Genomic DNA, 24,835 nt, shown 5'->3' with positions numbered 1-24,835 from the left:
ATACATCTGATAGGAGCCACTTCACTGTAGAGAGAAGCAGAATGTTACAAGTATCTTTTTTATAATCTCTAGAACTGTCATTTAGGCTCTGATCTAGAACTATGTAAACATTTTCTGAACAGTATTTATTGAGGTTCCACTTATAATTTCAGGCACTGTCTTGACCCTGGAGATATAGAAGTAAGCAAAGAGAAAAATCACTGTATGTGTGATGCTTGTATTTTATTGAGAAAGATAGAAAATTGGCAAAATGATTAAGTAAAACATATAGTGTATTTAATAACAAAAAGTGATAGGGAAAGGAGAAAAGAATAGAGTACTTTTAGGGGAGAGAGTTATAATTTTATATAAGATATCCAGCGAAAGTCTCAATGGGAAGGTGACATATTCATAAAGATATGAAGGAGGTGAGAGAGCAGGTCATGCAGATATCCAGAGGAAGAGCATTCTAGGTGGATGGGACAGTAAATGCAAAGTCATGAGGCAGGGGCACACCCAGCATGTTTAAGGAAGAGGAAGGGGGCCAGTGCAGCTGGAGCAGATAAGTGATGGGGGGATAGGAGAAGATGAAGTCAGAGAGGGAATTGGGAGCAACTTAACGAAGGACATTGGAGGTCATTGTAAGGACTTTGGCTTTTACTCTGAATAAGATGGGAAGCCATAGGAGGGTTTAAAATATAACAATGATATGACTGACTTATGATTTACCAAGTTCACTCTAGTAATATATGGTGAATAGATAGAAGAAGGGCAGTGGAAGAAGCAAGGAAACTTGTTAGAAGACAATTATCTAGGTAGGAAAGTATCAGCATATAAAAGAGGAAGTGCTAAGATAAAACCCAGAGGATATGGGGTAAGAAAGAGAAAGTCAAGGATACTCTAAGGTTTTTGGCATGAGCAGTGGGAAGAATGAAAAAACCTTTTACTAAGATGTGTAGAGGCAGGAAGGGGGTTTTAGAAGCTCAACTTTCAACATGATAATTGGAAATGTTTAGTAGTTACTCAAGCAGAATCAGATGATTAGATATAAAAATATGAAATTCAAGGGAGAGGGCTGGGCTGGAAATGTAAATTTAGGAAGCATCAGCACGCAAGTATTTAAAGCTATGAGACCTGAGGATATCTTCAGGGGAGATATTGGTAGAAAAAAGGTGAGGACCAGGACTGATCCCCAGGCTTCCCCAACATTTAGAGGTCCAGGAAATGTGGGGAATCCAGCAAAGGAGACTAGGAAGAAGCATCCAAAGATGTAGCAGGAAAATGAGAAGTGAGTGCTGTCCAGGAGGGAGTGAACAACTATGTCAAGTGTGTTGCAGAGAGGCCCAATTACACAATGATGGGCAACTGACCGGTGGCGTTAGTGATGTGGAGGCCATCAGTGACTATGATAAGGACCTTTTGGTGTCGCAGTAGGAAGGGAAGTCTCTTATATATGGGTTGAAGAGAAATGGGCAAAAGAGAAATTACAGACAGTAAGTATGGGCAACTCTTTCAAGGAACATTACAATAAAGCAGGACAAAGAGGGGCAGAAGATGTGTTGGGAAGAGAGATATGAGAGAGTATTTTCAAATTGGAAAAACAATAGCATGTTTGCTATGTTGGCGGAAGTAGTCCAGTAGAGGGCAAAAATTGATGATGTGGGAGAAAGAGGGGGAGAATTACAGAAGCAACATCTTTGAATAGGTGAGAGGGACTGGGATCCACTTTACACATGGGGGCTGCCTCATAGTTGTACCCATAGCTTAACAACAGCTATGCGGTCAGTGTGAGACAAAGACTGCTTTAGGCCACAGATGTCTGAGAAGAGGCTTAGGTTTCTGACCTTTTTATCCTATGACTTCCATATTTTAAATGCATTTCAATACTAGAGAGTTGACTTCTCCAACAAAGATTCAGCAAAAACAAAGAAAGCTAGTGCCAAGGGAAAGTGGCACTTTCAGAAACAGAGGAAGCAGGTTTCTTTTCTCCTGCCCATGCCCTTTTGTGCAGGCTGTTTCAACTGTGGGGCAGCCCAAGGGCAGACGAATGTCTATAGTTAGGACCCAACCCTGAAGGTCAGGCTATCACTTTGGCCTCACCTCAAGGAGGGACACACCATCTCTGCCATGATTCAGGTTGTCATCATCCACTAGGGTCCTAGGCCAGAACTCTTATAGCTACCTTGCCTCTTCTCCTTCTCTCACCTCCATCAACTGGTCAATGGTCAAATCTTACAGTTGTTATTTTAGAATGGTCAAATCTCCATTCTTCTCCATTTGCTTAGCACTGCCTAAATCTACACCCACATCCTCTTCCTCTTGGCCTACCTCAAGGCCTTCCACTAGTCTCCCAGGCTCTTGCTCCCTCCTCCTCCATTATTGTATGACCATGAGAGTTATCATCTTAAAACATAAAGCTGGATTTGTCACGTATTTGTTTGAAAGCTTTTTCTGGGTTGTACGTGTCTAGAAGCAGGAATTTTGAAATAAATTCCCTGAAATCACAGATATAATTTTATGTGTATCATTAGGTGTGGATTTTTTCTGGGAAAGGCAATGGCTCATAGCTTTGTTCAGATTTTCAGATGTGTCCATGACCTCGACAGCCTAAGAATCACAGGCTCAAAAAGTAATGTATGAACTCCCTGCTTGAGACTACAGGTTCCCTATTATTTGTCCTCAGCTCTATCTGCTGTCACTCTTCAACATTTAACAGAACATTTGTTGAGCCAGGCATTGTTGTACTACTAAGTGCTAGGTATTGTTGTGTGTGCTGGGGGAGACAGAGATAAACAGGATGTGGAGCTGACCTTTCAGTAAGAGATGGGTTTGGAGAGGATATGGAGGTAGGTAAAGAGAAAGAATATTTTTTTAAAAAACAGTAAGTATCATTTGGGGAATTAAAGTAAGATTATATGAGTGCTAGTGGAAGGCTGCTTTAGGTGGTGTTGTAAACTAGGTTAGCCAGTTTGGTCAGTGACAACTCTTAGGTTCTTTCTGGTTGACAATGGGAGTGACTAAAGGAGTTTGAAGAGGATGAGTGTTAGCTACCCCCCGCGATTTCACAATGATGTTATAAGAGATGCAGTTACAGACCAAATTATGCCCTCATGGAGATATGCATCAACTAAACTTCTCCAAGAGGCCAGCACAAAACCAGTTCATATACCTGTTCTGTAGGCTCAAGGAAATCCCAGCTCTCTGTCCTTTTAAGTGCTCCAACAAACACCAGGATCCCAGAGGCAGGCTTCTTACTACCCTGATAGCCCACCAGCAACCAGAATCTTCCAGAATTTACAGCTGGCTGATGAAAGAACCACTTGGGAATTGGCTTAGAGTGACATCCCAGTGGGTAAAGCCTACGGACTCTATCGGTTTCTTATACTCTGTGCATAAAAGGGGTGGGAGAATGTTTCCAACACATTTTAGCTGGCCCATCTATTGTCTAACCTTGGGCTCCCCCACAAGCAGGCCCTGAGACAAGACCATGGGTACGGCTATGTTATTTCAGGGATGATTTCAGGAAGTACAAATGAGGGAGTAGGGAAAATGAAACAGGAAATAAAAAAGACAGCAAAGGGAGACATCAAATGGTTTGCTAAAGAGAGTTACTGCTGTAAGAGGCTATGCCTTAAGGCATCTGGGGACCCTCTGAGACACCATGTGAAGCAAACTGCGGAATCTTTCCACCAAAGGACTAGGAGAACTGGGGTATTTGTCCAGTGACTCCTAACTCCTATCAGTTGAAGATTGCCCCGGGGGAATTAGCTCTCCTGGTTAGACCTGCTTTTAGGTGAGCAGGCTCCAGTGGTGGCAAAGAGTCAGGCAGAAAGAAAGAAAAAATGGATGCTTGAGGTGGGGAGGTGGCCAGGCTGTTGGATACTGACCATCTCAGAAGCAGTTGAACCCAGATAGGCAGAGGGATCTTGGGGTGGGGTACCCACACAGCACCGTCTCTTATAGATCTTGAAAATTTTACAGAACTCACCTCTAATTCACCAGTAAAAATCTATTCAGAAATCCATTCACTAGGCTACTTAACCAAGTGTTGCTCACTGATCTAGACACAACCAGATGCTCCAGACACGGGCCTCCTGGCTAATTACCAAGTCTGTCCCTGTGCTGTGCATTCTTGATTGACATGCTAGCAGCCCCTGGCTTATAGCTTAACCTAAGCCACACACACACACACACACACACACACACACACACACACACACGTAATATCACACTTATATGCTGGGGTCTTTTAAGGTAAGTTAAAGACACTCTGACCGATGGATGTCCAGGGAAGGCTTCTCAGAGGAGGTGACCATGATGCTAAGGTCTGAATGACAAGAAGGAGCCTGCCAGGCAAGGCTGAACATTTTAGGCATAGGGACTACTACCACTCCTTCCCTCTTCCCCCCTCCTTCTCCAGGCTTGCCAGGACCTTTTATGCTTTTTGTTTGTCTACCTGAAAAACAACTCTTGCCTGCCTTATGCCTGCAACCTGCTCTTCAGGGCTTCAAAGCCTAGCTCAAGTATCCCATCTCTCATGAGCTCTCTTCCCACAGCCTCACTGGAACTCTCTGAGCATCCAAGGTACTTGGTCCTATCTCAGCTATACTGTATTTTATTTTGTCTTTCTTTGTTTGCCTTCTTAGGAGGACTTGTTCATCTCTGTATCCCTGGTCCTCAGCCCAATGCCTGGCTTAGAGTAGCTGCTCAATAAACATTTGCTCGGTGAATGGTGTAAGTGGGCTTGGCAGGGAAGGGCAGTTAGTCAGGATGATGAGCCAGGATGGGCTCTTCTTTCTAAGTCACTTGGTACCAAGTCCTCACATCCCTGCCCAAAGGCTCATCCTCAGTAGTACCAGGAAGGGAAATGTGAATAATGTCGGAAAGGGAGAGACTTTCTTCTACAGGCTAAGCATAAAGGCAGGTCTTTGGGGATATGCTGTGGGGGAGGTTCAACCCTTCCCATTCCATGGTTTAATGTGTAACTTGTCACCTTTCCTGAATGTCAATTTCTTTTATTTGTCCGTAACACTTTCACCTTGCTTGGTCTCCTTGGTTACAGTTCCAGTCCCATGGCAGACCTGTCACCAGCTTAGCCACCTCTGCTCCACTTTGACTGACAGGGCCTTTGACACATTTGTCTCTAGCCCCAGGGGCCTGACCAGGGCTAGACCTTCCAAATCCACCATACATGCCCCAAACCGCCCTCACCCCAAAGCCAGCTCTTAGTAGCACTGGGTATTCCTTGAGAGTAAGATCCCTGGGGGCAGGACTCGTCCTGTGCCTCCTGCAGAGTCTCGGACTTCGGAGATGCCAGAGAGTATTTGCGGAATTAAACCAAATCGCTGTCCCTTCCCCTGTTAAGATCTTTCATTTGAAGACTGTTTTCATTTCCTTAGAAAACTTCATACTAACCTATAAGGCTTCCCTCTTTCCCTTCCCCCTCCTGCTTCCCCCACTTCTTCTACAAATACGTATTGGGCACCTATAGTAGACAGAGAGGCCCATGATAAATAAGACATCCCAGGTATCTGGGATGACATTTTACGGAGATGACATTACAATGGGGGGCAAATCAACAAAGTGACCTCAAATTGTGGGAGATTCTATAAGGGAAATAAGCAGAGGCCCCTGACAGAAAGGAAAGGAGAGGGATCTGCTCTGGAAAGGGCAGCCAGGGAACGAGCCAACAGAGGAGGTGACAGATCACATGATGAACAGTGTCAGACATGTCCTGATGTAACGTTTTGTTTCTTAAAAAAATATATCTATAGCTAATGATATAAGGCTGCCATTTGTTTGTTTTGGTGGCAAATACATAGGTATTTATTACCTTTTGCACTTGCCTGTATTAAAAATGTTTTCTGCATGAAATCATCTAATTGAAAACTTCTACTCCAACAATTCGTAATTTGTAACACATGAGCCGTAGCTCGTATGAGTGATGAGTAGCCACTTTGGAGCATCATCAAGGGACTCTGTGGCCCTTGTCTTACGGCCATCCTTGCCTTTCACCTTTTCTCTTCCAGTCAAACTCTTATGCATCCTTCAAAACCCAGCTTAACTATCACCTTCCCAGTGAAGCTTTCCTTTACCTCCTCTTGGGGAGAATCGGTTGTTCCCGACTGTGGTTGCTCCGTACATGGCTTATATATTTCTAATAAATCTCAGCATATTCAGAATTTATTTATTTGCATATATAGATTCTTCCAAGGCATCCTCTGAGTCTTGTTTATCTCTTTATCCTTAACTTCTAGCACAGAGCACATAGCACCACATTGTGGATTCTCAACAATGATTCTCCATGATGCTTGTTGGACGAATGAATGAGTGTTTAACCTTCAAACAACAAGCTCTCAAAAGAGTATTAATAGAAGATATTTGTATACAAGGAATGTGCTAATTAAAATTAGTTTTATTTATTCATTCACACAAACTCAGCAAGAACTCCATTTGGCTGCTATTAATGTTTAGTGTGATTTACTATAAGTACTAGAAATGTAAAAAATGTGGTTCTTCTAGAAGGAAAGCCACAGTTCCCTCTGGTTTTCCCCCACACCTCCTCCTATGTGTCTGAATCAGTAAGGCTTTACTTTACTTCAGGTCTTTTCCTAAGACTTGCAGGCTGGTTGCGCGGTAATTTAATTACTTCTAAATCTACTGAAGGCAAATACCAAGCAATCTATGGGGAAAGATTATGGAGTTCCAGATTATTTATTAAGTAGGGCTTATGTAGTCCTCATGGCGTTGATGGCGACCCCACCCCCACCCCCACCCTGTGGGTGTTAGCCCTGGGAGGAAAGCCCAATTAGAAAAGTTTAGATCTTGGAGTTACCCAACAGAAGGACTGCAGAACCCTTCTATAAAGGCCAGCCAAGATGCAGGGCTCCTTAGCTCCTCCCAAAGTTTTAGGTTCTTCTGGAGGGACACGGATTAAGAAACATAGAACCACTTTCTTTTCTTTCAGAAGGGAGTTGCCACCATCATTGTAGCATCATCGTTGGGAGGGGTATAGGTCTGGAGTGGGACTGACTTGGTTCATATCCCAGCTCTGCCTCTTTCAAGGTGGAATATTATAGAACCTCCCTCTGCCTCAGTTTCCGTGACTGTAGAACGGGGATGAGAGAGTTGTTGCTGTGGAAATTGAATGACTTAACACATACAGAGTGTTTAGAACAGGGCACGTAGGTAAGTGCTCAGGTGCACAAGGAGCTCTCCAAGAAACTCGCTCATGCGGCTCAACCGATTCAGAGAAAGAGGGTGATCTTTGTTGTTGTCGCGTATCCCTTGTCTGGTTTCTTCACCCCTGTCCCATCTGTCGGGGGGCTGTTGTGACTTAACCGATGGGAAATCACTTCATAAAGTTCTACAAAAATATACAGGGGATCTTTTTTTCTATCCCAAAGACTAAAACTTTTTTTGATGGAGGGCAGGGCTTGGATTACAGCCAAGGGGAGATAGTGCCAAATGGAATAACCCAAAATATGAAAGAGAGTTCACACCACTGCATTATTCTACCAATGTTTGTGCTTAGACACTCTTAACCTTTAAGTCTTAGGGTTTTCCTACAGATTGCATCGCCATATTTGGCACGACCCCCACCCTCTAATACATCAGTTAGAATGCTTTGGGATGTAAGCAATGGAAACATAACTAATAGTGATGTAAGGAGTACACACAGGCATCGTCTCCTACCACAGGAAGTGTACGGTTGCAGGGTTGGTTCTAGTTCAGCAACCCACCAACGCCATCAAGAACCCGTGCCTCTTCCCTTCCAGTGCTCCGCCATCCTCTGTATTCTGGCTTTTCTCCTCCAAGTTTCTTTTCTCATAGTTACCAGGTGGTTTCTGTAGCTCTTTCCCCATGTCTCTCTCTGTCATGGAGAACAACCTTGCCCAAATACCCTTCTCTCCCGACAGACTGCCGGTTAAGTCTCACTGTCTGACCAGGGCACATGGCAACATCTAACTGTAAAGAAGGCGAGAGACAAGTGGGCCCTCTCAGCCTCTAGAGCTTGTGATGGGCCCAGGAAATGCAGTGGGGAGACTGTAGGGTAGACAGCCGATACTATGTGCCAAACTTGCTCAAGCACCTCTTCTATACGTCTCATCTATGTTCCCTTCTCCCAAGTCCCTTTCAGCTCAGGGTACCTGGCCGGGAGAGGGCCTGTGCCTTCATACGCCCATGCAGTTGTCATCTGCATGGTTCTAGGGAGGTCCTGGGGACTGCCACATGAACCGTGCTTTCTGGAGTTGTATAGTGCACAACCTCCTTCACCAGCAGCCCTCTGGACCTCTTCTCTCTCATCCTATACTCATCTCTTACCTCACTCTTCACCCTCTCACTTTTTATTTCCTAATGTTAGCTTTCATTTATTCACTGATGAACACTTATTGGTCATCTAATACCTGCCAGGATAGACATCGGTTGGTAGTGGGATGGAGGTTGACAAAAACATGAAAAAAGCACGTCCTCATTCTCCAGGAGTGACATCCCAGGGATAGAGACTGATATGAGAGCCAACATGCATAGTACTGTGTGACAAGTGCCATCGCGGAGTGTGTCACACAGCCCTGAAGAGTACAGGGGAAGGTGTGGCTGAAGTAGGGAAAGGCTTCAGAGGAGGTGACAATGGAATTGGGTCATGATGTCCAAATGGTATGTTCAAGGCAGTGGTATGGAAGAGACTGCAATGTTGCCAAGAAAAAGGCTCCACATGGCAGGGAAGGGTGAGAGGGGTGGCCAGGAATATAGGCAAGAGCAGACTTCTTAACTATAAGCTAGAGCCAGGCATTGGATTTTATGCCATGGAACAGAGAGAACAATGAGAGGTGGGGGTGGGGGTGTCATAGCCAAGATGGTTAAACAGTGAGTAGGAGCACAGGCTTTCAGCTCAGGCAGATGTGGGTGCAAATCCTGACTCCACCACTAACCCACTGCCGGGTCTTGGGCAGGTCACTTCACCTCTCTGACTGCCAGCTTCCTGGATGATGAAAGGGGAAAAGGAATCCTTGCCCAGGAGGGTAGCTGTAAGGATTGAATAAGGCAGCATAGATCAGGGGCCTTACACAGACTCTAGCTCGTGGGGGGGTCAGTACAACGTGACTTACCTCCATTCTGACTGCCTCATTGTAGCACGAGGCAAACACGGGAGAAGTCGGCACATGACTTGTAGGTGGCTCAGATGAGCCGTTCTGTCGGCAATGGTTGAGCCCTGCAGACAGGACCGCTGTAGGCAGGGAGCGCGCGGGAAGGGCATCACCCTCGAGCTGGACCATGAAGAATGAGTAGAATGTAGGTGAGAGAGCAGGCAGGCAGTAGAGCTAGGAATGTACCCAGCAGGGGCAGCTGGTTTATGCGGTGCTGTGTAGGCTGATCGGGCAGTAGGTGGGGTCTCTTGGGGTAAAGGGATGGAAGAAATCAGGCTTGGGGTTCTGGGGCTTTTGATTTGTTGACTTGGCCCTCCTTAGGTCTCCTGTTAGTCCCCTGTTCTGGCACCTTTTCTTCCTCTAAGAAGAGTATAGGCTCCTCCCCTAGTGGGGCTGGGGGTGGGTTGAGCACATGTCACACTGCGGGAGCTGGCAGTTCTGGCAAAGTGAGTTCCTGGTTGGGGGAGGGTGGTATTTGCTGCAGTGGGAACACCTGCTTTCGGGCCCATCCACCTAGAATGGGGTCGGGCTGCCCCTGCCACCTCCTCTTCCCATGCAAGATGTCAGCACCTTTGAGCTGTGTTCCTCCTTCCCCAATCCCTATAGAATGCCCTCCAGAGGGAAGAGCCAGGAGTGTCCCTGACTCCAGCTGGCCCTTGTGTGTAAAGCCAGTGCCCACGATGGCCACTTTCAAGTCTTCCGTGTCGTGGCAGGAGATGATTAATGGCCTAGGGACATCAGTGTGTTGTATTTAGTTCTCTGCCCAAGCAGATAGATTCTTCTTTCCAGGTAAAATGAATGCAGGCCCTTCCTGGGCTGTGTGCAGGTCCCTGCCCACCCCTCCTGGTTGCAGTCTGGTAGAGAACTCTGAAAGGTAAATGAGTTGATAAGCTGGTGGGGGCAGGGACGGCTGTACCTTCAGGGGCCCTTGTAAACAGTGTAAAGTCACCTTGCTGTGTGGGACTAATGACGCTGCCGCAAGCCAAGTGGAAGCCTGTGGCACCATGCCAGTGCAGGAGCCGGTGGCCCTATAGCAGGGAGAGGGGCTGTCAGGCTTCACCTACCCAGGCCTGTCTTTTCCAAGCGACACTCACTCAGCTGTGTGCCAGACTGAGTACAAGACCTCCTGAACTTTCTGTTGCCTCATCTATAGAAGGGGATGTCATGGATGAATTGTGTCCCCCCACACACACACCACCAAAGGATGTTGAAATCCTAACCCCCAGTACCTGTGAATGTGAACTTACTTGGAAATAGGGTCTCTGCAGATGATCAACTTAAAAAGAGATCATTAGGGTATCGGCCCTAATCCAATACGACTGTGTTCTTATAAAAAGAAGAAATTTGGACACAAAGACACACACAGGGAGAACGCCACGTGAAGTTGAAGGGTGGAGATTGGGGTGATGCTTGTATAAGTCAAGGGATACCAGTTCCCTAGAAAACCACCCAAAACTTGGAGAGCAGCCTAGAACAGATTCTCCCTCATTCCCTCAGGTGGAACCAACCCAACCCTGCCAACATCTTGGGCTTCTAGCTTCCAGAAGTGGGAGAAAATACATTTCTGCCGTTCTTGGTACTTAGTTATGGCAGTCTTAGCAAACTAACACAGGGGAATGAGAATCTTCCCCAAGGGTCGACGGTACTGACATAACCAGGAAACCCATGCAGAGCAGCTGGCACGTAGTGGGCAGTCCCAGATAGTCACCGAGTCTTGAGGCCGGGAGGCTTGAGCTCTGGGGGGAGAAGCAAAGCTAGCTCCAGTAATGTGGCTAAGGTGGGCAGTGGGGGGTGGTGGTGACACACCTCAGAATGAGTGCAGCGGCATGGACGGGGGCTGGTGATGCTACCTGGAGCATTTACTAGAACCCTCCACGTGCCAAGCACTGTTCTGAGCATCACTTTACATGGAGTCATTTTATCCTCCTGGTAGTCTTGGGAGGTAGCCCCTTGGAATCTCCACATTGTAGCTCGGCAAATGGCAGCACAGAGACGTTAAGGGATTTTATTAGTTTCCTAATAGTCAGTGGAAGGAGCAAGATTCCAACCCAGGCCCGGAGTCTGTGCTTTAACTGACAGGGAAATGTGTCTATGTTCCCCTGAGCTCCCAGTGGCCCAGGGGGCCTGGCCCTGGAAGCTCCCGAAAACAAAAGCCTGTCTTCTCCCAAGATGATGACCAGCATTTCAAGGGAGGCCTGTGTGATCCAAGGGATGCCCACTGGATAGCAGCTGGTCCCCCGCAGACTCCCAGGGCCCCCTACAGGGAGCAGATACCAAGGCTTCATTCAGTTGAAAGAGTTGTGACTGAAACTCTGGAGTAATTCAGAAATTGGCTTGGAGGGAAAAAGCCAACACCGAGGTCCAACCTCGCTTTCTAAGGAGGGTGACTTCCAGAAGTGGCTTGGTTCAACCCATTCGCTGAGTGCTCACTGCAGACTAGATGCCGTGCCTCCAGGAGAGGCCTCAGCCATGGAGAGGAAGACCCATGCATGATTTCTGCCAGAAGTCAGGGAGGGTCAGCTGGAGAACTTGAGGAGAAAGCAAATAATGAAGGAAGTCCCCAGTATACCTCAGACGTGAAAGGTTTTCCCCTAATAGCAGCCTGGTGGTGACTGTGCGCTGAAGAGGCTACCACCCCAGTCATGGCCTGGCACTTCTCCGGAGCCCTGAAGCCCCATCCCCAATTCTCTGCCTTCCTAGGGACACCCTCATAGTACTTTGTCTTAGTTCAAAGTACTAAGGTGGGTATCTTAGATATCACACATTCATGCTGGAATCCATTCATTCATTCAGTCAGTCAGTCAGTCAGTTCATACTCAGAAAGGTCTTACTCTGTGTCAGGCACCATGGCAGCACTTGAGGAATAATGGTGAATAAGACAAATACATGGTCTTTCCCCTTCTTGGAGCTTATCTTCCAATGGCTGTCTCCTCGTGGGCATGTTCGAGGTCCTACATATTAAGTAGGCTTTGACCTCAACAGCTTGGGTGCCACCCATCCTCAGTTTCTGTTAACTTGGACAGGATAAAGGATCAGATCTGACATGAAGAGGAAATTCAACTTTATTTTCCAAAAAATGGGGATCAGAAAGTGTCTGTTTCTTACCACACTGGCAAGGGGCTTGTCCCATGACGCCTCTGGAAGGGGGAACCTCACCTGAAATTTCAGCTACGTCAGTGTGCCCAAGTAAGCCGATCATCCAGGCAGATGACCCTCGAGTGACCCAAGCAAGTGGGTCTGCACGTGACAGGATGGAAGTCCGTCAGGTGATGGGGAGCTCACCTGATTCATTGTTGGAGAAGCCCACACTTCTGTAACCATGACTCCTCCACCTTCTGGAAGCTTTGCCCCATGGCCCAGCTCCCACCGTTGGGCTGGCCTGCCCCAGAGAAGCCCCCCAACCTTTGCAGGACTCTGACAGAACTTTGTTTCTTAAAAGACCCTTCCGGATCTCAAAGAGTGGGGTTCATCTCCCCAAGGAGAAACTTTTTTCAGTGTTTTCTCCTAGGAAGTCTTTCTGGAAAAAGCAAATGCCAATACCCCCAACCAAGGCCTTTCAACCTTGGGCAATTCTTCTGTCAGGAGTGTCATTCCTTGGCCTTTTAAAAACCCATTATGTGCTGCAACTCGGCCCGCTGGGCCCTGCCCACCAGGCACAGGTGACTCCTGACTCTGTCCCAACCCTGCATCTGCACACCGTCCCTCACCCTCCGGGGCCCTTCTGCAAGTCCCCCAAGAAGCCAGTCTGGCTGCTGAGCTAGGAAAACTCTATCTGTTCCCTCCCTTCCTCCTGATCTGGCAGCAGGAACGGAAACTTTCGTGGAAAGCACTTGCACTGACGAAAGCTCCCACGTTGGGACTTTGACTCGGGCCCTGACAGGGCCAGGGTCTCAGGATGGGGCCTCTCCTTCCTGGGGTCAGGACCTGCCGCCTGGCTCCTCCCCTTGCTCCCCCTGCTGACCACCATTCCTCAGCTCCCCCCCACCCCACCCCGTGACCCCAAGGGACTGCTCCACCCCTAGAGAAGTAACTTTCACACTTTCCCCCTTTGTGAGTCCTCCCCCATCTCTGCCTCCCTTTTACTGTATATTTTCCTTCCCTGCTTTCCAGTGCCCATCAGTGGCTGCAGAGTCTGCATGGGGCTCGGCGGAGCTGAATGCCCAGAGCTTTTTGCTGTTTTGTTTAAGACCTGGTTATGGTTGTGGGATTTTTTTTTTTTTTTTTTTTTGTCAGCTGCCTGTTATATCAATCACGGAGTCGGAATCTATTTATAGGTTGGGAGTACTGTGTCCTTAGTCACAAAGAGACACAGACAGGGGACTGTCAGCTGGTGCCGCAGGAGCTGAGCACCGAGTCATCAGCAAGTGGAAACACCTGAGGGGTAGCCTGTCCCCCGCCAGCCCCTGTCCTCTGCCCGGCCCCAAGCATGTAAGTACCGCAACTTCTCCCTTCCCTCTGCCCCAGCGCTGCCCCGCACCGTCCTGTCCTTCTCCCTACACAACCCCCTTCTTTCTCTCCTTCTCACTCTCCCTCTCCCTCTCTCTCTCTTTTTATGGATAAAAATATCTCCCCGTGCCTGCTCTTTCATTCTGGTTTTCGGCGCTGGAAAGCATCTCTGCGTGGCCGGAGGTTGGGGGGGGGAATGTTGCCTTTCGCAGACCGTCACGGGAAGGTCAGAGGGAGCGGGAATGGCTGGGTGGGACTGCTACCCAAACTCATTCGGAATCCGTAGGTTCCCTTTTATTTTTATTTGTTTTCGCCGAGAAAAAGTAAGTAAATCAAAAGGGCAAGGGAAAGTTTACACGCGGCTCGGCGGGGTGGTTATGTCTCCCAGCGTGAAAACTTTTATTTGCTGGCAGCTCCAAGCGTTGGGTGAGCTGAGAAGGTTATAGAGGGAAAACCCAGTTCACACAGGACAGGTGATGATGGAGGGCTCCCGGCAGGTTCAGGGGGACTCAGAGCAGCTCCAGTGACCAGCTTTTCTAGAGCACCTGAAAGGAAAAGGACTTTTTCCTTTCTCTCTCTCTTTCTCTCTCTCTTTCTTTCTTTTTTTTTTTTTTTTTTTTTTGTTCCACGAAGGGAGTTTGCTTTGTGGAGTCCAGAGGAGAGCTCATGATTTGTCTTGCCTTACAGGCTTTTGTTGGCTCACACATTTGGTGTATTTTCTTCATCCTGAAAGGGGTGGTTGGTGGGGGTGGGGAGGAAGAGTCTCTGAAAAGACCGAAGCCAGGTGTGGCTTGCTGTAGATGCATGCTGCTCTGATCCTTCCCCCAAAGCGAGAAAGTTAATATCACGATTCTTGTCAAAGTGCTGCTTGTTTCAGACAGCCCAGGCGCAAGCTCTGTGAGCACATCCATGGCTCCCAGAGATGACAGTCCCCAGACGCTGTCAGGTGTCCCCAGGGCCCACATGCCACAAGCTTCCTGTGGAAGATTTGGGACTTTAGTTTTTGGATAATGCAGAGTATTAACTAAAAATCCTGCACTTGGGGGGGGGTTTGCTCTATATTGTTTACAAAGGAATAGTAGCCCTAAATTTTGGGGGGGAAATGTGATAACGTTTCATGTATATTATATACAACTTTTATAAAATGAGTGGTCTAATAATGCCTGGGTTTCTACTTACTAATACAGTGGTTACCATATACCGTATTGCTAAGGACTACTTCTTGATTTGTTTGGGAAAATAATATCTTAACAAAAAAATAATCTTTCCAACAATTTAAAAGCATTAAACAGAACAGATGGGTCTGGATTATTTTTGATGAAAACAAAATAGTTTTAACAACAAACTTAATTTGGTGAAAGTTAAGTAATAGGAACACACATATGTTTAGAGAGCCTATTTGATCTTGTTTCCTTCGGACCTTTCTGAAACTACTTCTTTTGGTTCTTTACTTCCCACTGTATTTTATTTAGGGTTATTACTGTCTTTAATCCATTCATTTATTATTTTGGAAGGGGAAATGGGGATCAGGAAGGAATAAGAAATTTAGAAGGACAAGTTCACATGTTCGGGTAGTAAGACCACATGTATTGGTGGGAAAATTCAGAATAAAGAGTTTGGTGTAAAATGGGGCGGGGGGTGCTTGTCAGTATTAAAAAACCTAGTGTGGAAGGTAAAGCCCAGAAATCAAGAAAAAAAAAATAAACAGGAGTTGAGCATACTCTATCTGTAGCATGATTACTTTTCTCTAGTCCAAGGCCTCCATTTTGATAAACATGTCCTGCTAGGGTTCCCCACAATAAAGCCGAAGTGAGATTTGGTGGGTTGTTAATTAAGGCTCAAGCAAATCAAGAGATTGAGACGTCGCGTTGAGAAATCGCAGCAGTCGGCTGCTTGCACAACTGAACTTCTAGCCGAGGACTCTTCAGATCTCAAAGGCGTTTTAGAGAAAGTGTGACATTTTGTAATCTTTTAATGCAAGAGCAAACCATGCCCTCCCTCCTCAGCACGCACACGGAAGACTGCTGGCCCACGATTACATGCGGCAGGAGAGCCCCGCATTTCTGGACAAGGGCTGTGTTCTCATTAGCAGGAGCAGTTGAGAGAGAATGTTTGCTGGAACATTCAGGCAAGAACCACTCCTTCCTTTGGCTACTTGTGGATGCTTTCAGGGGCGATGGAGGCTTTGTTTGGCAGTGTGATGGAGGGCCTCCCTTTCACCCGCAAGTTCAGGATATCGTTTTTCCCTTTGGGCTTAGTTCTTAGAAGCAGTTGGGGGAAACTTCAATGCATTTGCCTAAGGCAGCCTCTGATTACTTAGTTTCTGCTTCAATAACGATTAATTTTATGTGGACTGAGCTCCTGTCAAACTCATTTTTTTTTTCCACACTGATTTCTTAAATGCAATTGGTCACGGGGCTGTCTGTGACTCCGTGTCTGCAAAATCGAACCCATTCCATCTTTGTCGTTGTTTTATTTCTCTGAATGTAAGCGTGCAGTTGCCTGTGTGCGTGCACTGTTGCTTTATGTACCCCCTGCTTTGAGCACATGGAAACCCAGCCCGACCTCCTCTCCCAAATTGGGGACAGTGGGGCCAATGAGCAGGTGCTTTGGAATACAGCACGCTCAGGTGCTGGACCATCAATCTCCAGGAAGAAGGAATCACAAATACCTGGAAAGCGCTCCCCTAACTCAAACGATTTCACATTGCTGAGGCCTCTCCAAATACCCCGTAAATAAGAGATGGCAGCTGGCAGGATTTAACCCAAAGACCATGCACCGCCCTTTCTCCCTATCCCTTCATTTCTACAGTGTATCTGTCCATCTTTTTCTTATGTCTATTTTTACATTTCATTACCCTCCTGCTCTCTGTCTCCCTCCCTCCTCCCTTCCCTCCCCCCTTCTCGCCTTCCCTGAAAAACACATTTCTATCTGGCACAGAAAATAAACTCAGATTGTGGGTAGTTATGTTAATCTAATTCAATCCTCAGCGGGTTAAGAGTGAAATTCTAATAGTGGAGCTGTTGAGGGCTTTTTTGTTAATGGCTTGGGGATTACATTGAGTTAAAGGCTCATTTCCTAATCAAACAGAGAGGGAGAGAGTGACTCCGAATATTTATGAGTCTCCCAGTGAGAGTTTAAACATTCAACTCCAAAAGCAGGCTTTCTGCAGGAGGAAAGAGTTAAAACCCCTCAGGGCTGCTGGGGAAAAAAATTAAACCAGTTAAGCCATCAGCATTTTCAGGCTTGCTGTACAACTTGAGCAAAGTGGAAGGTGGGGAGAGGCGAACCGGTCCACAAAGCGAGAATGGAAACTGCGGCAGGAGCGCTGAAGCCAGAGTCAGCTGATGTATTCAGAAGAAAAGCCCTAGCAGCACAGCAGACATGGCTTCTCCGGTCACAAGGGTCTGGAGGGGATGTGTGCCTCCAACTCCCCCAAACCAATTCTCCTCCTCCAGTCCAGAGGTGAGAACATGGAGACAGGAGTATGGCTCAATTTTCCAACAACTGGAGAGTTCCCCTGCTGCCTGGGGGAGCAGGTGGAGAGGACTCTCCCCCACTTCGGTCCTGCGGCTGAAGTGCTATGGGCTGTCTCCCTTTCTGGAGCAAATTCACATCTCCACCAGCCCCTCTTTTCCCCATTGCCCTGTGATGGGGTTCAAGTCCTTGGTCCCCCTGCCCTGCTCTCTGTGTATGAGGACCTCAAAGCCCATCTGGTTCAGTGTGCCCAGGAGAAAACAGGTAGAGATCTCCCTGATCTTCAGCCAGAGGAGGCGGGGAGCAACCTGGTCAAGGTCGAGCAATGTCAAGGCAAAGCTGAGCTCAGGAGTCCTAAGTCCTCCACAAACGTTCTGGCCTCTGTCTCTGGGGTAGAGTGGAGGAGAGGGGAAAGTCGGAGCCAGACGGCTGCCCGAACGTGCTGGCTCTCCTGGAGCGTGGTCTCCTGCTTGGGAAGCAAAGGCAAGAATTCCTCATAAAGGAGGATTCGCAGTGCTCTGTGGACACTTGCCCTTCTTTCCTGCCACCAGTCAAGTGAGCAGTTTCTAGGCCTTTCACTTGGGCCTACTTTCCTGCTTCATGAGATCAGCAGAGGCTCCAAACAGCTGACTTGCTGCCGTGGAGACCTCTGGCTTTTTGTTTTCCCCGGGCACTGTTCTTTCTCTTAGTGCTTCCTGCTCAGTGGCCTGTGAGTCCTCTTGCACTTGCCCTTCCTCATGTCAAGATGGCATTTATAGGGGCCCCTGGGTGGCTCAGTCAGTTAAGCGTCTGCCTTCGGCTTAGGTCATGATCCCAGGGTCCTGGGATCGAGCCGAGTGGGGAGCCTGCTTCTCCCACTGCCTGCGGCTTCCCCTGCTTTCTCTCTCTCTGTCAAATAAATAAATAAAATCTTAAAAAAAAAAAAAAAGATAGCATTTATAGCACATCTACACCCACTCTGCTGTGAAGCCTTCCTTATGTGGTTGGCATCCCCCTCTTAGAGCCCCCAACAGATCTCACTCCAGTATTGCATTAGTCCCTAGGGTGTGATTGTTTGTGGGTTTCCCTTGTGGGTTGCACCACACATTCCCCAAGGGCAAGGACAATGTTCCATTCCCTTTCGTAGTGCAGCTGATGGTTCCTGCCCCTACCCTGCCACGTGCCTCTCGTGGATGGCACCAAGCTGTGGTCAAGAGCACACACTCTGAGCAGGCTTTGAACCTTGGCATGACCTCTTCTCAGCTCCAAGACTTGAGCTAATCAATCCCTCCAGTTTTCCCATCTGCTGACTGGGCATAATTACAGAGCCGACCTTACAGGGTTGTCATAGCACTAAAGACAGGCTCCCACACCGCCCACTCAGGAGCTATGTCGTCATCAGCTTGAGCTGCTATGACAAAGTACCGTAGCCAGGGGGCCTAAGCCAGGGGCCTAAAGGACAGAAATGTATTTCTCACAGTTCTGGAGCCCGGAAGTCCAAAATCAGGGTGCTCGCACAGTCAGGTGCAGGAAGGACCCTCTTTATGTGCCGATGGCCGCATTTCTCATTCATCTTCGCATGGAGGAGAAAGCAAGAGTGCTGATCTCTTCCTCTTCTTAGAAGGACACGAATCCCATCATGGGGGCCCTCATGACCTCATCTAAACCTAATTACCTTTCAAATGCCCCACCTCCTAATATCATCACATTAGACCTCAGAACTTCAACACACGAATTTTGAGGGAATAAAAACAGTTTGTAACAGGCCATTTTCCTGAATGTTGGCGAGCAGAAGCCTGGCTCAGCAAGACTTCCAGCCTCATCCACCAGTGAACTATCCCATTAGGAAACCAGGGATCGAGGCCTATTAGGACACCCCCCCACACACACACACACACGGACACACACACACTGCCACCACCACCACCAATCTGAAAAGAACTTAGGGCTTTCAAACCACTGTGGGAGCAGAGGATGGGAACTGGGCTTTGGACAGCAGTCCTAAGTGAGGAGAAACAGAGTTTGCTCAGCTCTCTTGGCCCTGGCTCACCTTCCGACAGGCGGGTTTGTACAGGTCACCCCTGTGCCCCTCTCTGCCCTGTGTTCACAGAGGGCAGTTTGGGCTCTACCCACGGAGCAGGCCAGGCCAGTCCTGGCTGTGAAGCCAGCAGGGCTGTGCTCTTGGGGCAGCAGGTGCCTTCTCTGTCCTCCTTTCTCTCAACATGATCACTCGACAAGTGAATCCCAGAGCTGAGGGGGCCTCCCCGCAGTTCCTGAAGAGGTGTCCTCTCCTGGATGCCCCCGGTCCTCAACACCCTTTCTGTGTCTCTGTGTTGGGACTTCCTACGCTGTGAGGCAAAGAGCCCTGCTCCTTTTCTTTCCCCGCTGATAAGCCACGTATTTCCTGATTGAAGCAGGGATCCAGAATGTGAATCCCGGGGCCACCCAAACTGACAGAGTGCCCATATTGTTCTCACTGCCCCCCCACTCTCCCTCCTAGATGTGGGGGTACCACTGCTAAACCCTGGAATTCTCACTGCAACCCCTTTGCCTCCTTACTATGCAACTTTGAAATTGCCCAGTGCCTGACACAGTGCCTGGCACTTAGCGTGTGTTCCATCAGCACGTGCAAAGTGCGTCGCATGGAGTTGCTTCTCTCGAGGGGCGCCTCTGATCCCCTCATTGTGGTTGGAGTGATCAGAAATTGTGAATGTCCAGCTGCCTTAACTACATTCGCCTGTGACCCGTGGATCGTGGTCCTTGCCCCAGCCCCTCTCCCTCTCCCCTCTGTCCCTCCTGCTTTCATGTTCCTCTGGCCAGACCAAAAAAAAAAAAAGAGGTGTGCCTTTTATCTAGATGTACACAAACCTTCCTAGGAATTTTATTCTAGTCTGTAAAGAAGCTGTGTAAGCCGATGTCAAATGGAATTACTAAACTGCTATCTCTCCTGTGACTGTTTCCCTTGTTTGTCATGCCCTGTCTTCTGCCCTTTCTGGGCTGTTACTTACCTGCCTCTTCTGGCTGCTCACACTCTGTGCGGCCCTTGTTCCCTTCCCGCCGTAACCACGCTCGTCCCGCGTGGTACACGTAAGAGGGAGACCTTCCTTCTGAAGTGTTCCAGAGTGTCTGCTTCCATTAGCACAGACAAGGCTTTTGAAAGGTGGCAAGAGAGGAACATCATCTTAGGTACTGGATTCTTCCCAGAAGAGTATTTCTGCACTCTTTTGGAAGGCAGTGGATAAAAACTCAGTCTGCTAAGGGTTAAATGATAGCAATGAAAAGTCTAGGCATCTCCTGGGGGCTGGTGGCTGGCTGAGACAATTGATTAGCTTGGCTTAGTGATCTTTCCAGCAATATTCAGGAGTAAAATTATTGCTGATTAGGCCGTGTGTGAGTGAGTGAGTGAGTGTGTGTGTGTGTGTGTGTGTGTGTGTGTGGGTTCATGTCAGTGATGGGGTAGGAGAAGACCTGAGAAAGAAATGTCATAGATCGTTTGCCCCTAAGTCAGCCCCAGAGCTGACCTATCACTCCATGTATGTCTGCAGTTGTGCAAGTATGTACAAGTCAGCGGGGAGGGGCAGCTCCTTGCAAATCTAGAATTATTTTGAAATAAAAAGTTAAAACACAAAGTCGGTTGGAGGGAGGTGGAATGTTGAGGGCTGCTTGTACCTGCAGCTTCTGTGGGCCGAGGGGCAGACGGGTGCCGTGGACAGAGGCAGGCACCAGGTGGGCCCAGCCCACTTCCGACCTCAGACCAGTGATAAAGAAGGTACACAGGCTCTCAAGGCCTCGCTTCCCTGATCAGAAAACGGTGGGTTGGAGGAGGTCTCTTAGACCCTCCCACTGTAAAGTTGACATTTAAAACTGTTGTTCATGACGGAGCTGACGCGTTGTGCTTCTGACTGAACCAGTAAGCACAGGTCGGCCAGCCTGTGTCCCTTCACTGCAAGGCCACGGGCCCATGGCTCTTCTCTGGCTTCATGCCTTGACCGGCCTCACTCCATCCCTATTCTCTATCATTTTCCTCAGTCTGTTCTTTCTCCTCAGCTCCCCCGTCTGTAAGTGCATTGGGGCGGTGAGTAGAAAACTGGTCAGGCCCACTTGCTCCGCAACACCCTATATAAAGTCTGCGTTCTTAATTTTTTTTAAATTTGTAGACACTATTGTTTCACACCTTGAACATTCTGCCTACATTCTGCCCCCACAGTGCGCCCCAGAAGTTGCGCCTAGGTTTCCACACGTCTGGAGAAGCCCCCGCACCGGGGTGCCTGCTCCTCAGGCTTTGCTCAAAGTCCTTGCGCAGCCTCAGAAGAGGGGAGCGTGCCTGGGTTTGGAAGATGGTCCCCAGTCAGGGCAACCTCAGCAAGTACCTAACCCCTTCCTGCCTTCATTTCTTCACCTACGGAAAAGGGGGAAGAACCCTGCTCTGAGTGCCTCACGAGATTGGCATGAAGCTAAAATAAGAATCAGAGCACAAACACTCCTTTGAAATGGGAAGTGCTCACCAGTCTTAGAGTACTCCCCTGAGGCCATCTCCTCGAAGTGGCTGGGGTGGTGACTTTAGAGCCACACCGGACTCACGTCCACCCTGTACTGCCCGTGACCTTGAGCAAGTTCCCCGGCCTCTCCACTCCACACCTGTCTTCCTCATCTGTATAACGGGCATGACGAGAGCACCTTCCCCGTGGAGTCATTGTGAAGATTAGAAAGGTGCACGCAGAGGCCCTCAGAGCGGTGGCTCCCAGCTGACAAGCTCTCAGAGCCGCCGTTGTTGATCATGAGGACGATGATGATGATGATGATGGCATTTTGGCCCTGGTAATCATCTTCTAGGGCCACGTGCCAAAAAGGCCAACAGGAGGGACATTTCAAAGTGCCCACATTCCTCCCCCAGGCGGCTTACAGATACAGCAGAAAGTGCTCCTCCAGAGATGGATTAGAGACACGCCTGGGTCCTCCACAATTCCCCACGCTCCCGTATCCCAGAACCAAGTGAGCATCCTCCCCGTGCCTGCCTGGGTCTGGGGAGATCTGGCCTCCTCATGGAGATCTGCTCTCCATAGTCTCGTATTGTCCAGGCGTGAAAGTTGGAAATGGTTTAGATGGTCTTGTGTGTCCGTAAGTGTTGTGGAGTCACTGGAGTGTAGTTTCTGCATGGGGAGAATTCCTCCTCCGCATACAGTGTGACTAAGCAAGGATGGCTTATTTCCACATATTTGATGGTGCATCTTTAGGGATACTCATCAAGGAAAGAAGAATGCGAGTAGGTAAGGACAATTTCTGCTGTCTCCAAGGCGGTCTGATTAGTATATTTCAAGGGACTTGTAGAAGTGACGTCACACCCTTAGGGGAAAATTCTGAATCCAGACTTGTGACCAGCTTGTGTTTTTGTGCACACGTGTACACATTAAGGGTATTGTGGTCAGCCATCCATGACTTTCTTCTTTCCCCATCTCGGGCTGAGAGCAATCTTGAAGGAACATGTAATTACTATTTACTCTAGGGCACTCAACTGAGAACACCCTCTTGTAATGACTCTTGAGTTAATTCTGCCTTCAGACGCCCATCTGCTGTTGCTCCTTTGGAAACCAGTGGGAACCAAGCACCACTTTTTAGCCCAGGGGAAAAGATCACGAGATGGATATTAGTCCCTGTAAGTTCTGGCTTTGCTCTTGGGCAACAGAAATATGGTACAGAAATTTCTTATGCAGAATTTTCACCCCGATTTCTGCGCTTAGTGATAGAAGCTTCAAAGCAGAAGCCGCTGCTCATCTGAGCAGTCTTGGTGGATTTGGGCAGTCAGCAGCATTGATGAGGGAAGGGCATCCAGAACGATTCTAGAGACAGAACTGTAGCATTTATATAAAGTTTTAAAACATGCAGAGATGCTCTGCATTGCCTAGGGGTCAGACATAGACATGTGTGAGAATGGGAAACACCAGCTCCAGGAGAGAAGAGATACAGGCCTATTCGAGTATGTTCTCTATACCCGTTTGCCAAGTGTACGTGCTTGCTTTGGCTTCCTTAGGTTCCTCTCTTGCCTTCTTTCTCCATTTATTTTTGGGGGCAAATTTGCCTAATCAACGAAGGTGGGGAGTGGGGGCAGAGGGAAGGCAAGTGAATGCATTATAATGAAATCTGTGGAATCTATTTGCTAAAAATATCAGAAATATTACCTTGAAATATGACACTCTACTGATGTAGTTGGACACTGTCGTGGAGGTTACCAAACTGTTTATGTTTATGGAAACAAAACTGATTTTTATGGCAGTGTGTTGAGCAAGCCTTTAGATGAACTTCAGAAGGCCCCGTTCTAATCCTAGCTCTCACACGGCCTGATAACTTTGTACAAGTCACTTGATCTCCTTCTGCCTCTGTTTCTTTACCTCTAAAAAGAATGGGTAGGCTTGTTGACCTCTTCCAGGTGCTGAACTTCTCCTGTGCCCCACCCAGGCCGTGATCGTCTTGTACCCTCACCGTTTGCACGGTGGTTTCCCCTCCAGAATTAAGGCTCTCTGGGCAGGGACTGGTGATCCCATTCCTCAGTGCGGTGCCTCGGCAGGTGTCCCTCAACATGCCTTTGAATGTTCTAATGAAATAAAGGACAGGAGTAACTGCCAGCCCCCACCCTCCAACCCAGTATTGGCTTGGCTGTTTCAGAAATGCTGTTGGGCTGGCTGATTATCCTGAATGGCTCCAGTGTCTACTGTCTGTGTCCCCCTCGCTGGTGGTTCATGCCTCCATGGTGTGAATTGGAAAATCCTTTTGCATTATGTAGATTGAGCTGCCTAAAACCAACCCACTGAAAACATCTTTTAGGAAGGATGTTATTTCCCAACTGCCACATCTCCTTCTCTATTTGACCATGCTGTCTGTTTCTGTTCTTTCCCCCCCTCTCTCCATCATATTCTATTAATTTAAAAATATTACATTTGGAGGCTTGCTAAATAAAGAGACCTCGGAGCACAAAGTGTCCTTATCTATTTTCTGGGTCCCTATGTGCTTCCCTGTAAAGATTTCTTTCTTATTTTTTAGTAAATGGCCTTGATTTTTATCATTAATCGCTGTGTGGCAATTCTTTTTACTGCATCTTACTTATTTCTAGAATATTCTCCCATAAGTCCTTACCTCTACTTCGATTGATCCTCTGTGCCACTTATCACTTCTGTCTTTGCCATTTCATAAACTTAGAAAGGGATTCCTTTATATGTTGGACCCTTGATCCCGGGCCTTTCCTAGCCCTCCACCAAAATTTCCCAGAAGAACGGCTCTTACAATTGGACTTTCACAGCCCAGGTGGTCTTGGGTCTCTGTCATTTCCATACTGAGCCTGGGGACATGCTTTGTTCTCTGCCGCCTAAAACCTCCTATTTCCTTCAACCAGCACCTTTCACACTGGGGATGAACCACATTAGGAATTGAAAGCCTTAAAAATTCTTCAGTATCTCTCTTTTGCGCTCTGTTGTGAAAGATTCCACTTTTCTCCCCTGACACGTTAACTGTACCGTTACCTGATACCTAAGCGTGACATTTCCTCAAGACATTGCTTCTTTGTGTTTCAGTGCTTCATGACTTTTTATTGTTAAATAATATTCCATGATATAAAGACAAAACATGTTTTGCTTGTAATTTTTTAGAACATTTTTATTTTGGACGTATAGTTGACGTACGATGTAGTGTCGGTCTCAGATGCACGATACAGTGATTCGACAATTCTGTGCATCGTGCGGTGCTCACCACGCTCTGGGTAGCTACCATCTGTCACCACACAACATCATTACAGCACCACTGACTGCGTTCCCACT

The 24,835-nt window shown here is 47.8% G+C and overlaps 1 protein-coding gene across 1 annotated transcript in view; it reads left to right on the top strand.

Moving 5' to 3' along the window:
- The first annotated feature begins 13,380 nt into the window (after positions 1 to 13,380).
- Positions 13,381 to 24,835, top strand: part of ESRRB (estrogen related receptor beta) — a 165,933-nt gene continuing 154,478 nt past the window's right edge. The window contains exon 1 of the mRNA XM_026519448.4: positions 13,381 to 13,556. Coding sequence (XP_026375233.1) covers positions 13,555 to 13,556 — 2 coding nt within the window. The 5' untranslated portion in view covers positions 13,381 to 13,554. The remainder of the gene's footprint in view (positions 13,557 to 24,835) is intronic.

Source organism: Ursus arctos, unplaced genomic scaffold (assembly GCF_023065955.2).
Source record: "Ursus arctos isolate Adak ecotype North America unplaced genomic scaffold, UrsArc2.0 scaffold_25, whole genome shotgun sequence".
Taxonomy (NCBI): domain Eukaryota; kingdom Metazoa; phylum Chordata; class Mammalia; order Carnivora; family Ursidae; genus Ursus; species Ursus arctos.
This window is presented reverse-complemented; position numbering and strand designations above follow the sequence as displayed.